This window comes from Theropithecus gelada, chromosome 14 (assembly GCF_003255815.1).
Source record: "Theropithecus gelada isolate Dixy chromosome 14, Tgel_1.0, whole genome shotgun sequence".
NCBI lineage: Eukaryota > Metazoa > Chordata > Mammalia > Primates > Cercopithecidae > Theropithecus > Theropithecus gelada.
The window spans coordinates 103,226,082-103,241,128 of record NC_037682.1 but is presented as its reverse complement, the minus strand read 5'-3'; the positions used below and the strand labels follow the sequence as shown (position 1 = coordinate 103,241,128).

Here is a 15,047-nt window from a genome sequence, read left to right as displayed (position 1 = left end):
TATGTTAACATCTACCATCCTCACATATGTGAAGCAAAGTGTGTCTGTAAATCTGCATAGCAGATCATGTTCAGTCAATAAAACCCATACAACATGTGCCTGGGATGTGACTGGAAAGGAAGACAGGGGCAGATCATTATACCAATTCCACACTAACTTTTGATTTTATAATGAGGGCAATGGGAAGACACAGAAATATTTTAAACAGAAAAATGACAAGGATCAGATCTGTATTAGAGAAAGATCAATTGATAGTAATACGGAGGATGGATTAAAAGAGGGACAAGTCTGGAGGCAAAAAGGACTTAGGTGTTGAAGTAATTCAAGTGAGAAATGATGGCAATCTGAATTAAAGCAATGATAGAAGATGTTGAAGAAGTGAGGATAGATTTAAGCAATACTGACCTGGGACCCTGGTTAATAATAAATGGGGGAAAAAAAGAATTAAAACTTAACTTAGGTTCATACTGGCCAAATAAAGTGAGAAAAACCTTCAAAATTTATTTAAACTTGTAATAGAAAACAAACGAACTACTTTCCTAGTACTACCTTCAGGCTGTTAAGATATTAACCAAAGACCACAAAAACTGTCCCTCAGGTTCTCTAAGTAACCAGTGTCCAAAGGCATTTTGACTAAAACAAAGCCCTTTTCAATTACCACAGCTGGCATCCTAGTATGTTACCACTGAAAGGGAAAGACAGGAAATGAATCAATAAACCCCAGGCATATGCTCAGCCTAGAAAGACACAGCATATCAAGGAGCAGAAATCTGCAAACAAAGGCCCTAGGTAATTTAATTACCAGGCCGGAATCTGCTGACTACCAGTTTAATTGTTTGAACAGTGCCCAAATTGTCTGAGGAGGTGACCACCCTAAGATCTCTGTGCCATTTATTGCACATGACCACATGGATGAATATAAGACATAGTTCTAAAGAATGTAGGAATAGTGAATAACTTTCATTAATCACACCTGTGATTCCAGAGGAAAAATGTAAGTTAAAGCCTTATTGTATTCATAAATAACCCGAGGACTCTTAAGCAAATTCATTTGCCATTCCATATTCCATGCTGACAGACCAAGAAAATATTATCCTTCAGCGATGAGCACCAACTGCCATATAAGTCCTGGAGAACAAAAGTTACCCAGGTTAAATGCATATGCTCTTATTTACCATTATATTCTAAAAAGGTTATGTGAAGACAGGTGTGGGAGTTAGAAGAAAAAGTAATTGTATGGTGGTAACTACCGGTAAGTACTCAAAAACTGCTCAGTATACTAGAGGAAGCCAATTTTCTCCCTTGATTCAGTTAGTATTTCCTCATTCATGTTTATCTCGTGAAGAGTAAACCAACAGAAAACTCCTTTCAAAAACTGAACAAAGAAGTACCTCAGACTACTTAACTTGGCAGTGTTCTCCTGTTGGCTTCACTCGGTAAATAGGGCCTACAAGGCCAAAGCAGACTATTACACCATTCATTCAACAGGTGTTTGTAAAACACTTTGTATTGTGCTAAAGTCCTCAACAGAAGCTTACAATCTATTAAGAGATAAAAGATACACATGCAGACTTTAAATAACAGTGAAAGGCAGTGTGTAGATAAATTCTAAAATGAGTTGTGCAGGAAAGAGAACTACAGTGTTTTCCTAATAAGAAATCAATGTGGATAGAATTGAGAAAAACTTGGTTGAAGAGCTGGAACTTCAGTTAGAACTTTTAAACAGGCAGTATTTCAATAGGCAGAGAGCAAAGGGCTTTAGGGCTCCAGATCAACATGAGCACAGATTTCGAATCAGAGATTTACATGTTCTATTTTGAGAATATGCAGATTAGCTTAGCTATGGGTTTTGTGGGAGTTAATTAGATTTGGTCATTAGATCTGGTAAGCAGTTCATTGGCCAGTTTCCAAAAGTACAAAGACAGCAGCCCAAATGCTTCCTACTTCCATTATAGATAAGGGGGGAATACAGGACCAAAGCCACATATTAAATCAAGAGGAACACTTACATTCACTGTAGTTGACAAAACCGTTAAATGCTTTCCCTGTTTCTATTCTTTACTGTTAATATATTAAATTAATTATATCCATCAAGATTCAATTCAATTCAATGACATGCTTAAGGAGATGAGGGGCGGGGCAGAAGAAACAGAAATGTGCAAAATCAGCAGACGGAAGCTTGTTAAGTTCAAAGAACTCCAAGGCAGCATATAATCAATTAGTACATGAAGTCAGAATATGGCTTCCATTCTTGGTTATGCCACCTACTTGCTTACTTGCTCTGTGACCCTGGGCAAATTGTGTAAGCTCTCTTTCCCTCAGTTTTTTCAACTGTAAAATCCATCTTATAAGGTTTCTGAGAGGATGAAATGACATAGTTTTATGTACAGGACTTAACACAACACCTGATACATGGTAAGAGTTCAAGAAATGATAATCTTTATTGTTATTAATTTTAAGGGTAGGGTGTATAGAGTGCAATGATCCTTGATGACCTTGTTAAGGATCCTGGACTTTACCTCAAAAGCAAGGGAAGTCCCTGAAAATTTTTAACAGGATCAGATTTTTATTTTAACAAGATGACATATTTAGTACCTCTTATTAGAAATGCCAAAGGAAATTTTTATTCTAGAATTTACTATTAAGAAAAGTTTGTTATCTTCAAGGAAGAGGTACCTTTCTTTCTCTTAGATAAAATTCTGTAAACGCCTGCATCTTCTATTCACTTTGACAGCTACAAAGCTTAAAGCCAAATGTGAAGTTCTTAGGCCCTTATGTCCTGCATATTTGTGTTCCTTTTTCCTCCTGACAATTGTTTTCTACTTTTATATAGATTTTCTGATTCAACTCTTTCTTCTTATTTATATTCTAGAATTTTGGGGGTATTATTCTCCTTTGAAACTACTTCAACTCTTTGTGGAATGAGGTACAATATAATTAACCAAACAAAAATAAAGCATAACCATCAGAGCCTCATAATGCATGAATCACACACTGTAGATGCATTCCCAGCATGCCACCATAATTGCTCTTTTGGCGTAAGCCTAGTCAGATGGAGCAAGAAAACCAGATGGCACAGGAAACCTCTCTATGCAAGAAGTAGAAGAGGAAAGTGCAAAGACCTAAGGCCTTCCCAGAATTAGCAGGGCACGATTAAGGCAATTTTGCTAAGAGTAGAAGAGAAATTCAAAGTGGTAAGCTGCTGGGAGTTATGCACAGACTCAAGGCTAGAGTTTTTATTTTTTTTTTTAAATATATAAATGTTGTTCCCTTAAAGTACTTCAACATCTTCAGTCTCTCCACTGTTCTATTATTCCAGCTCATAAGGTCCTTTTGTTGCTTCACTTACCTTTCTCCTAAACTTGGATCTCACAATCAGCCTTTTCAACAATGACCTCTCTAATCACAGCAACTCTTACATGCATTTCATCTTCCCCCATTCTAATCCTCAACCTGGGCCATTCATTCATAATGTCTACCTTTTCTCCTCTTGGATCGAAAAGCACTGCTGACTATGAGTCTACCATAAACTCCCTCACTGCTAATTATTGATCCTTTTACTCATCTCTTGACAATCATATGAGCACTGCCAGCTGTTCTAAACCTTTCTCTCACTACAGTGTCTAATGTACTGCTGTTTCTCTGATGCCTCATCAGCTACACTACAGAATGAAATACCTCTATCCTGCATCAACAAAGTCATCTTCCTTCTATTCTACCACAAAGAGCCTTCGTAAGCCAAATCCTTGGCACAATCTCTAATTATCATTGTAACTGCACCAATGCACACCTTTTCAGAGAAGGAGGAATTCCTTTCTTCTAAACTAACCATTCCCTCTGTGCCCTTAATCCCATTGTCTCTTGTCTACTCTGGGACCTTATTTTACCCTCTTTTTTTCCTGCTTACATTCTTTTCTAGCTGCTTCAAACACCAAGACCACAACCAAAACCATTACATCATACTGAATCCTATGTAGACCCTATTACCCCTCAATTCTTTCCACCTTGAAAACTTCAAAAGGTAGTTTTATAATATCTTTCTCCCTTTATCACCCATGCATCCTTAACCTCTTGAAATGTGGTTGTAGCTTCCAGTTTACTGAAAAGTACTTTCTTTGAAGTGACTGGTGATCTCTTAATGACCAAATACTCCCACTTCACTCCAAGCTCCTTTGGCTAATCAGGAAAGAAACTGTCCATATTTCCCAAGCCACTCTTCTACTCCATCAATTCCTTTCTTCCACCTGCTTCTAATAAAAGGCATAACCAACTCACTTCTTAGCCTTCTTAATTCTGAAATCTCATTATTACAGCTTCATTCATCACTTCTATTCAGGTAATCCTCAAATCTATACTTCTATTACTAAACTCTCCTTTTTTTTTGAGAGAGACAAGGATTTATTGAAGTATGATTTATATACAATAAGATGCAAATTCTTAGATGGTTAACTATATGAGGTAGTTGTATATTCTGTATAACCACCATTCAAAACAAAAACAAAACATTTCCATTTCCATCACCCAAGATAGTTCTCTCTTGTCCCTTTCCAGTCAATTCTCCCCTCTCCCTAGAGGCAACTCTCCAGGTAATAAACTCTCTTTATTACCATCCATTAGTGTTGCCTGTTATAGAACTTCACGTAAATAGAACCATATATAGTCTGTACTGTTTTGTGTCCAGCTTCTTTTACTTAGCACAATGTCTGTAAGATATAGGCATGTTGTTACATGCATAAATAGTTCATTTCCTTTTTGAATCATCTTCCATTGTATTACTATACTATGATTTGTTCTGGATACATTTTCCCATTGATGGACATTTGGGTTGATCCTACTTTGGGTGACTGTGATAAAAGGCTGCTATAAAAATTTGCATTCTTATCAAAATCGTTTCATGGACACTTGTTTTCATTTTTCTTGGGTAAATACCTAGGAATTGAATTGTTGTGTGATGGGGTATATGCATGTTTAACTTCATAAGAAACTGCCAAACAGTTCTCCCAAGTGGTTGTACCATTTTACATTCCTACCAGCAATGTATGAGAGTTCTAGTTGCTTCACAGTCTAACATTTATTATTGTCAGTTTTCTTCTATTTTACTCAGTCTAATTGATGTGAAATGATATCTCCCTGTGGTTTTTAATTTGCATTTCTCTGATGACTAAAAATGTTGAGTAATTTTTCATGTGCTTATTGGTCATTTGTATATCTTTTGTCTGGTTCCAGTCTTTTGTCCATTATTATATTGGGTTTTTTTTTATTGTTGAATTTAAATCTCTGTTGAATTTCATTTGCTTCCATATTTTCAATTGTCAATTGTCCGTAGCAAACTAATTCTCCTGATGTTATCTCCAAACCATATTTAAAATCTAATTTGTCATTTTTTACTCCGAAAACAGACTTAGGCATTACTGTCAACCACACCACAATATTCTTCAATCATGTTGACTTTAAATTCTAACTCTTGGTGTTCGCTTCTTGACACTCAACAGGAATTCTTGACAGGTACTAAAGTATAATTACTAACAGTACAGGCTCTGGGATTGCCTGGTTCAAATCCAGACTCTGTTACTTATTTGCTGTGTGACTTTGGAGAAATTACTGAATCTTTCAGTACCTACCTTATAAGTTTTTTGTAAGGTTTTAAAAAATAAATCAAGTACTTTAGGCAGTACCCAACAAAAAGAGAGTGCTCAATAAATAACAGTAGTTATTTTTAGAATTAGAAACGCCTCTTGTTTAAAACCTTTTCTCATGATTCTGACAACTAACATCTTAACTCAAACATTCGGCCTCTCACATCTAAACAATTGAAGTAGTCTCCTAAATGGCTTCTTTTCTGCTCCTCTAATTCAGCTGACACACCATGGCTGGAATTATCTTCCTAAAAAACTCCCTTATAGACATCATCACTTCCTGGCTCACAGATGTCCATTCTAATAAAGATCCTAACTCTTTCTCCTACTCCTAATACTTAATTAAGGTTTCCCACAATTGGTCCTTACATGACTCTTTGAAAAAAGCCTCTTACATATAGGGATAGGGGAAGAATCCAAAAGAGATTCAAAAGATTGTGTCTAAAATAGAAAAAAAAATTCGGAAACACCAATACAAGCATATTATTTAGGGAAATGAAGGTAAGTTTAAATTAATCAGCTAAAATAAATTAAAGTAGGTCAGGTGCAGTGGCTCACACCTGTAATCCCAGTGCTTTGGGAGGCTGAGGCATGAGGATTGCTTGAGCCCAGAGTTGGAGACCAGCTTGGGCAACATGGCAAGACCCCATCTCTACAAAAAAATTTTAAAATTAGCCTGGCATGGTGGCACACACTTGTAGTCCCAGCTACTTAGGGGGCTGAGGCAGGAGGATTGCTTGAGCCCAGGAGGTCAAGGCTGCAGTGAGCTGTGATTGTGCTACTGCACTCCAGAATGGGTGACAGAGTGAGATCCTGTCTCAAAAAAAGAAAGAAAGAAAGATATGAAAGTGGTTGCCTCTAAAGAGGAGAAAATGGGGGAGGAGGGGCAGGAGAATGGGGACTGTATCTTCTGTAACAAACTTTGCACAATTATTTGATTCCTTAAACTAATACTAGTAAATGTTTAACTTTTGCAAAAATAAAAACTTGGAAGATAGATAAGCCAAAGAGACACAAACAGAAAGAAAGGAAGGTTGGTTTATAATGAAGCAGATACTATACTCTGCAATTTGGTTGTCCATACCTAAGGATAATATTAAATAAATAGACCTACGCAAGGAATAGTTGGGCACATCCATTCACTTAGTGCAGCCACCCTATTTGCAAACTGAGGAGTTTGGATTTTATCCACTGAGCAATAGGAAGGTGAGTGAAGGTTACTGAACACACTTGTAATATAATAAAAATAATACTTTAGGAAGATTAAACAGGAATTACATAAAATATACTTGACTAGAGAAGAAAGAGGGAATGGTAAAACATGAAGGATTCGCTAATTAAGACATGAAGTGATGAAAGCCTAGAGCAGGGTGATGACTGGGGAAACAGAAGGATTTAATTTCAAGTCATTTTGCAAGAACAGAGTATGATCTGCTGGCCAACTAAATACAAAACTAAGAATGAAAAAAACAATGGGAACATAACACCCTTCCAGCATAGAGTAAGCAATAAAGGAATACTTGTAAAGTTAAATACTGACTCTGAAGTTACAAACCTGAAAGACAAATCTTAATACATAGTTCAAAGTACAAAGTTAACTACTGTTTATCTATTTTTTTTTTTTTTTCCATCTAAGTCTCCAACTGGTTTAAAACATTTTGGGCTCAATTCACTTAAAATCTTATGCAGCAGTCCCCCCTTGTCAGCAGGGGCTGTGTTCTAAGACCTCCAGTGGATGCCTGAAACTGCAGATGGAATCAAACCTTATATGTACTATGTTTTCTCCTACATAAACATACCTATGATAAAGTTAATTTATAAATTATGCACAGTAAGAGGTTGACAACAACAACACTAAAATAGAACACTTATAACAATATACTGTAATAAAATGTATATGAATGTGGTGTCTCACAAAATATCTTAATAGTTTCAGGTCACAGTTGACCTCAGGTAAGTGAAACCACTGAAAGTCCCCTCTGATGGGGGGGACTAACATACATGTTTTTCACTACTTGATTAATGTTATTTGGACTGAATTTTCTAATTTCTATTTTAATATCTTTATGGGCTCCATGTCAGAAACGGGCTGGCTACCACACCGTTCTGTGCTTGTATCTACCTGAATCTACAGTTTACTATGTCTTTTCTTCCCTATATATTCCACATATAGGAAACAATGTTTTGCCCATTTACATCTTAGTTTTCTCCTAGGCTCCCTGTGCCTCCCGCCTTCTTAGCTGGATTCCTTATCCTTACCCTTCTTGGGCACCAATCTCTTTTTCTTCTACCTTCAACTCTTGGCATAATGCCCAACTCTTCCAATTGACCACATGGAAAATTAAAACAGGGTTGTTGCTGTTTAACATTAAAACAGCTCTGAAGCATGGAGCAGTATAAGGAATCTTCCTTATAAAGAGAAATTAAGAGCAAGGGATGTTTAAGGGCCCATGGTAATAAAGTAATAAAGCACAGTTCACTGAGCATTAATCCTTCTACTGAAAACTGTTTGCAGGCCATTACCTTGTTTTCAAAATTACTTTTTTTTTTGTAATTAACGGTCATTACTAGAAAACTCAGAAAATAAACATAAGCAACATGATTACGTTTGTGATTTAGAAAGACAATTCTGAAGAAAATGTAGAATAGAACAGTTAGGGATAATGACATAATATAGAGAGAAGGAAGAGTGAGGACCTTAACCTGTGGCATTAACAGTGGTTATAGAGATGGGGACTTCTTAGAGAAATATTTAGGAAGTAGAATAGGCAGGATTCAAAACCTCATCCAGGCAGGAAGGAAAAGGAATCAATACTGACATCACGGTTTCCAGTTTAAGCCAAGTAAGGGAAAAGAGAGAAATAGTTTTGTAAAAAAAAAAAAAAAAAAGATCATGAGTTCTGCTGGGCTTCAAGTTGTATGACAAAGTCAAGGCAAATAAAAACAAATTGAACTAAATGATTTCCACATCTTCTTTAAATTCAGATTCTTCCCTTCCAAACTAGTGAAGACTATCCAAAGATTTCATGATCTTTGAAAATTAATTATATTACTCATTATCTTCAATGGTCAAGAAATTAACTGTACCCAAGAGTGGAAAATAAGATAACTAGCATTCACGGTCCAACTTTTCTACTGACATCAGATTCTTCCTTCCAGAACTCAAACTGACCATCTACCCTAGAGGTTTTACTTTAAATATAAACCTTATACATTTAAAAATCCCCAAATTATGTCTCAGTGTATATAAAACAATGGAATCCAAACTTGTTTCAAAGATCTTAGCAAGAAAGAACAATTTAGACTATCCTATTTTCATAGAAATGACGCCTAACATGTAACAGCTATTTCTACTTTACTTGTAAAACTACAGTCCAAAGCTTTAAAAATGTTCCAATGGGCAAAGACTTAAAAATCCTTCTCTCGACTCATTGCCTCTACCTACTACCTCATTTTTTTTTTCCCTTTTTGCAGCAGAACTCCTTGAAAGAGTTGTCTATTTTGCTCTCTCCATTTTTCTTCTCTCACTTGCTCTGTAAGCTCCTTCAATCTATCTTTTGGCCTAGTCACTCCACCAAAACTGCTCTTACCAAATTGCAGAATACTATGGTTAACTGTCATTCCTCATCATTCTCGATCTATCGGCATCATTTGTCACAGATATTCACTTGATCCTTCTGAGAATGCTTTGTTCACTTGGTTTCTAGGACATCACATTCTCTTGGTTTTCTTCCTCCTCTGTCTCTTCTCCAATTTCTCCTCTTTTCCAAATCCTTTATTGTTTAAATGCTCAGGGATCAGACCTTGGCCTCTTCCACAATTATACCTACTACTTAGGTAGTCTCCATCTGTCGAGAAGTTCTACTGATTGCACTTCAAAATATATTCTGAGTTTGACCACTTAGGACTACCTGTACTGCTGTTCCCCTGGTCTGGGCTGCCATCATCCCTCACTGGAACTGCTCCAACAGCTTCCTACCTGGTCTCCCTGTCTCCACCCTTTTCCATTCTCAACACAGCAGCCAGAGCGATGCTCTTAAAATGTTACATTAGATGCAGTCACTTCTCTGCTGAAACCTGGCCGAAAATGGTTCCCTAATTTTATTGAAGGTAAGAGCCAAAATCCTTCTAAAGACCTACACAAAGCCCCAAAATCTGCCCCACTCCTGCCTCCCATTTACCCTTTGACCTCCTCTTTACTGTTCTTCCTCCTTGCTCTTCTCTCTTGCTTGCTCCTCTTGAGTCATACTGGCCTCCCTGTTATCCCTTGGACACACCAAGCACACTGCTGCCTTAGGGATTTGCATTTATTCTTCCCTCTCCCTGGGTAATCCCTGTTCTACCATATTGACAAGACTGTGCTTTCAAGTCTGTGCTCAAATGCCAGTGAGGCCTTCTCTGACCGCTCTATTTAATGTTGCAATCAACTCTCATGCCCCCCAGCCCACCAGCCTTGCTTTATTATTTACATAGCACTCATCACTATCTAATCTGCTACATAATTCAGCTATTTTGTTTCTGTCTCCCAAACTGGAACGTAAAAGAGTAGAAATTTTTGTCTATTTTCTTCATTGCAGTTTTCTTACCATATTACAGTGTGTAACAAGTAGTTGGTTTTCAATAAAGATTTCTTGAAAGACTGAATAAATGAATGAATAAATGAATGTAAGAAATAGGAAAGAAAGCCAAGAAAAATAACAAAATGAATAAAGGGGAAAAAGGGAAGAAAAGGAAAGAATCCTGCCCAAAGTAATGTTAGCAATTAATATGGTATAGCCGGCATTGTAAATCAGATTTGCTTGACTTCAAAGCCTGTAACAGTCCATTATAGCATCAGTCAAGATGCTGCTAGCTGAAACAAATATTTTAAGAATTAAAATAAGCTAATTGAGTAGTAGCATAAAAAAGAAAAAAAAATAAGCAAAAGAAGGAAGCAGACATCATTTCTGAAATACAACGAGTTTAGTCAGAACTATTTATTTATAATCCAACTGCAAACAGTGTATTTTTCAAAACTATAGAAGTGCATATGGTTCTTTCCCTTTAAAATACCTTAGATTAACAACAAATTTGAAAGGACTAAATAATTCTGCTTTTGGCTAAGATGGATTTATCCTCCTGCCTGAAACAACCTTCCCATCCCCAACAACAAAAACACGAAATACATGAGAGAATGGTTTATAAGACACTGGACATCAGGCAAAGGAAAGTGATCCCTGAGCGACAGGTGACAAATGAGGCGAGATCTGTGAATGTTCCAACTAATGCCTTGAGAGAATCTCTATGCCACAGCACAATGAGGGGAAACCCAGGTGTGGTCCAGCAATGTCTTTGAGTTGAGTAGACAATGCCAAGAGTCCCAAAGAAGAGTGAGCTACACACAGAGAGAACTCCAAAGGTCTGCAGAGGGATCTGTCCCTTGAGCACTCAGGAAAGTGCTGATCAGCTCACGTGTGAGGGAAAACCACCAGAGGCCAGAGAAAGAACCATCTGAGAGGCTGAGAGAGAACACTGCCTGGTGCTTACACAAAGCCAGGAATGGTGCCTGTTCCTACTGGTCAGGCCATAAAACCTCAGAATTCATGGGGCATTGAGTAGAATACTTAGAAGTGGGAAGTAACTAGACCCAGACTGAGCACTGTTTCAATCGTGAAGGCAAGATCCAAACGGATCAAACTGTTTCTAAGTAACTTAATTGCATCCCAGAACAAAGTGCAAGAAAACCTAAATTAACACAAGAATATGTGGTGCTCAAGGTAAAATTGGCAATGTCTAGCATCCAATGAAAGACTATCAGATATGTAATGGAATAGGAAAATGTAACCAAAACTGAGGAGAAACATCAACCAATCAAAACCAACCCAGAACTGACAGAGATGCTGGAAATCAGCATACATGGACATTAAAAATTACCGTAACTGGATTTTAGATGTTCAGAAAGCTAAGGAAAGACATGGAAGGGAAAAAAAAAAGTCCTAGTCAAGTTTATAGAAAAGAATATTACAATGTCTGAGATGACAAATTCACTGGCTGGGATTAATGGCAGAAGAAAAGATTCATGAATTTAAAGACAGAAATAGCAACTACTCAACATGAAATAGAGAAAAATGATTTTTTTAACAATGAAAAAGAACATCAGTGAGCTGTGGGGCAATTTCAAACAGTTTAATATACACTTGACTGGAATATCTGAAGGAGAAGAGAGGGGTGGAAGAGAAAAATTAGTTAGAAAATGATGACTGAAAAATAGCCAAATTTGATGAAAACAGTATAGTCACAGATCCAAAAAGCTCAATGAAACCAAACATAAGAATCATAAAGAAAACCACACAAAGGCACATCATAATCAAATTGTTGAAACCAGTGATAAACAGAAAGCCTTAAAAGCAGCCAGAGAAAAAAGGCACATTATATACACAGGAATACAGAAAAAGATGACAGTAGCTTTTTGTCAGAAACAGTGCAAATGGGAAGACAGTAAAGCAACATCTTTAAAGTACTGAAAGAAAAAAGTCCGTTTAGAATTCTATACCTAGTATAAATATCTTTCAAAAACAAAGACAAAAATAAAGACTACTTTAGACATATAAAAGCTGAAATATTTCATCCCCAGCAGATCTGTGCTACAAGAAACACTAAAGAAAATCCTTCAGACAAAAGAAAAATGACATTAGATAAAAATATATACATACATAGGAATGCAGAAATGGTAGCTACACTGAAAAATAGATGTGACTTTCAAAAAATATGGAAATCTCTTTAAAAGATAATTGTTTAAAGAAAAAGGTAGCTACACTGATAAAGAGATAATTTTCAAAAAATGTGGAAATCTCTTTAAAAGATAATTGCTTAAAGAAAAATAGCACTGTATTGTGTTTTATAAAATAGGTATTAGTAAAATATGACAACAAGAACATAAAGGCCAGGTGGGGCAAAAAATAAGTACACTGATATAAGGTTCTTTTTTTGAGACGGAGTCTCGCTCTGTCCCGCAGGCTGGAGTACAGTGGCACAATTTTGACTCACTGCAAGTTCCACCTCCCAGGTTAACACCATTCTCCTGCCTCAGCCTCCCGAGTAGCTGGGACTACAGGTGCCCGCTTTTTAATTGAGATGAATTCTCACTCTGTCACCCAGGCTGAAGTGCAGTGGCGTGATCTTGGCTCACTGCAGCCTCCGCCTCCAAGTTCAAGTGATTCTCCTGCCTCAGCCTCCCTAGTAGCTGGGATTACAGGGATGCATCAGCACGCCTGGCTAATTTTTGTATTTTTAGTAGAGATGGGTTCCACCATGTTGGCCAGGCTGGTCTTGAACTCCCGACTTCAGGTGATCCGCCCACCTTGGCCTCCTAAAAGTGCTGGGATTACAGGCGTGAACCACCACACCCAGCCAAGATTCTTATATTATATGTGAAGTGGTAAGTATTATCTGAAGGTAGACTGTGTAGACTTGTATATGAATGTTTATAGTAACTTATGTGTAACAGCCAAAAACTAAAACCAACCCAAATGTCTATCAATAGATAGATGAATGAATAAACACTGGGGTATATTCATACAATATAATACTACTTGCAATAAAAAGAAATTACATGTTGATATACACAATTAAATGGAATGAATCCCAAAATAATTATACTAAAGGAAAGAAGTTAGACAGAAAAAAGAATATATCCTGTATGGTTACATTTGAGTTTATCCTGTATAATTCCATTTATATAAAACTCCAAAAGATACAAACTGATCCATAATGACAAAAAACATGTCAGTGGTTTTTTGGGTGTCAGATGGGGCAAAAGAGTTACAAAGGGGGCACAAAGAAACTTCTGGAAGTGATGGATATTTTGACTGTGGTGACTGCTTCACAAATGTGTATCAAAACTTATGAAACTGTATGCATTAAATACATGTAATTTATCACATATGAATTATTCTCCAATAAAGTTGTTTAAAAAACAATTATGGACTAAAATTTAAGTTAAGAACAAAAAAAGATTTAGATAGCTACAGTGCTCTGGTTCCACACAGTAAAAATAAATAGATATTTTAGGTGAAAGCTAGAATAGAATATTTAAATTTTTTTAAAGTTAGAATGAATCATAAACACCAGTCAAATACTTTCTTATTAGAGATAAAGGAATCAAGTCCCAGAGAGGTTTAGTGACTTGCCTGAGGTCTTAAACCTATAGTGAATACGTCATTAAACTGTAAGATCCACAATAACAGAGATTGTGCTATTTAGGTCACTACAGTATCCCCAAAACCTAGCACAATGCCTGGGACATAGTAGAAGCTTAATAAATATTTGCTGACTAATCTTTCCATACAAAAGAAAGGTAAAAAAGAAGATAAAAAGAAAGAAAACATCCTTTGCAGTATGACTAAAAGTTCCTCCCTATCTCTAACAGAGATGACAGACGTAGTACCTTTAATATAATAAATACAAGGAAATAAGTTATATTTCATATTTTAGGTTACTGAATATTTTCTAACACTTAAATTTTTTTCACTTATATTACCAACACTTAAATAAGCAGAAACTTAATAGAAAATACCCCATTCATGCAGATTAGTGAATTTTTCAAATTAACAGAAAATTTAAAGGAAAAAGCTTACCAAAAATTTCTCCATTTTTGGCATATTCTGTCACAAGGTACAACATACTTTTGGTCTCCATTACCTATTGATAAATAATTCATATTAGTCTGACAGAAATGTACTAGAATTTTCCACAATATTCTATGGAGTTACTTAAATTGAAACTACTAGTAAAAGAATCACAGTTAAGAACAATTCAGAAGATGGCTGAGTTTATAAGCCTGACAATGTCCTTCTGATTAATTTGTTTGTGAAAAATTGAGATTCTTGCTCTTCTAAGTGTGGTCCTTGGACCAGCAGTAGTAGCACTATTCAACCACCTGTAAGAAATGCAGAATTCCAAGCCCCGTCCCAGACATACTGAACTGGAATTTACATTTTAACAAAACTGTCAAGTGATTTTTATCTACATTAAAGTTTGAGAAGTACTAATATAGATAATATAAGTTTTGAAGATCAACTTTTCAACATCTCCTCATTGACATTTCTAGTCCTATGTTATCATGGTAGATTCTGATTAAAAGAATAAAAAAATAGAGTAGTTTAATTTACCTGGTCTGTAGCCTAGCTAATCTGGTACAATGTGATATTCCTTGTACTATACTTTAATATTGTTACAAAGTACTCTAATTGTTCAAAAGTTTCATGTTCATAGCTCTACTGTGAAATACTTTTATTTAAATTCATTTTTCTAGATTTAGAACGAAGTATGTCATCATCATCATAAATCTGATTTTTCAAACTACATTAAGTAGATGTCTATTTAAAAAGAAAATGAGGCTGGGCATGGTGGCTCACGCCTCTAATCCCAGCA

General features: G+C 36.2%; 1 protein-coding gene across 2 annotated transcripts in view; it reads right to left on the bottom strand.

The window, feature by feature from the left end:
* Nucleotides 1-15,047, bottom strand: part of SIK2 (salt inducible kinase 2) — a 126,741-nt gene that overhangs the window by 93,918 nt on the left and 17,776 nt on the right. For both annotated transcript variants that reach the window (XM_025355509.1, XM_025355510.1), the window contains exon 3: nucleotides 14,252-14,315. In XM_025355509.1, the coding sequence (XP_025211294.1) occupies nucleotides 14,252-14,315 (64 nt within the window). The remainder of the gene's footprint in view (nucleotides 1-14,251; nucleotides 14,316-15,047) is intronic.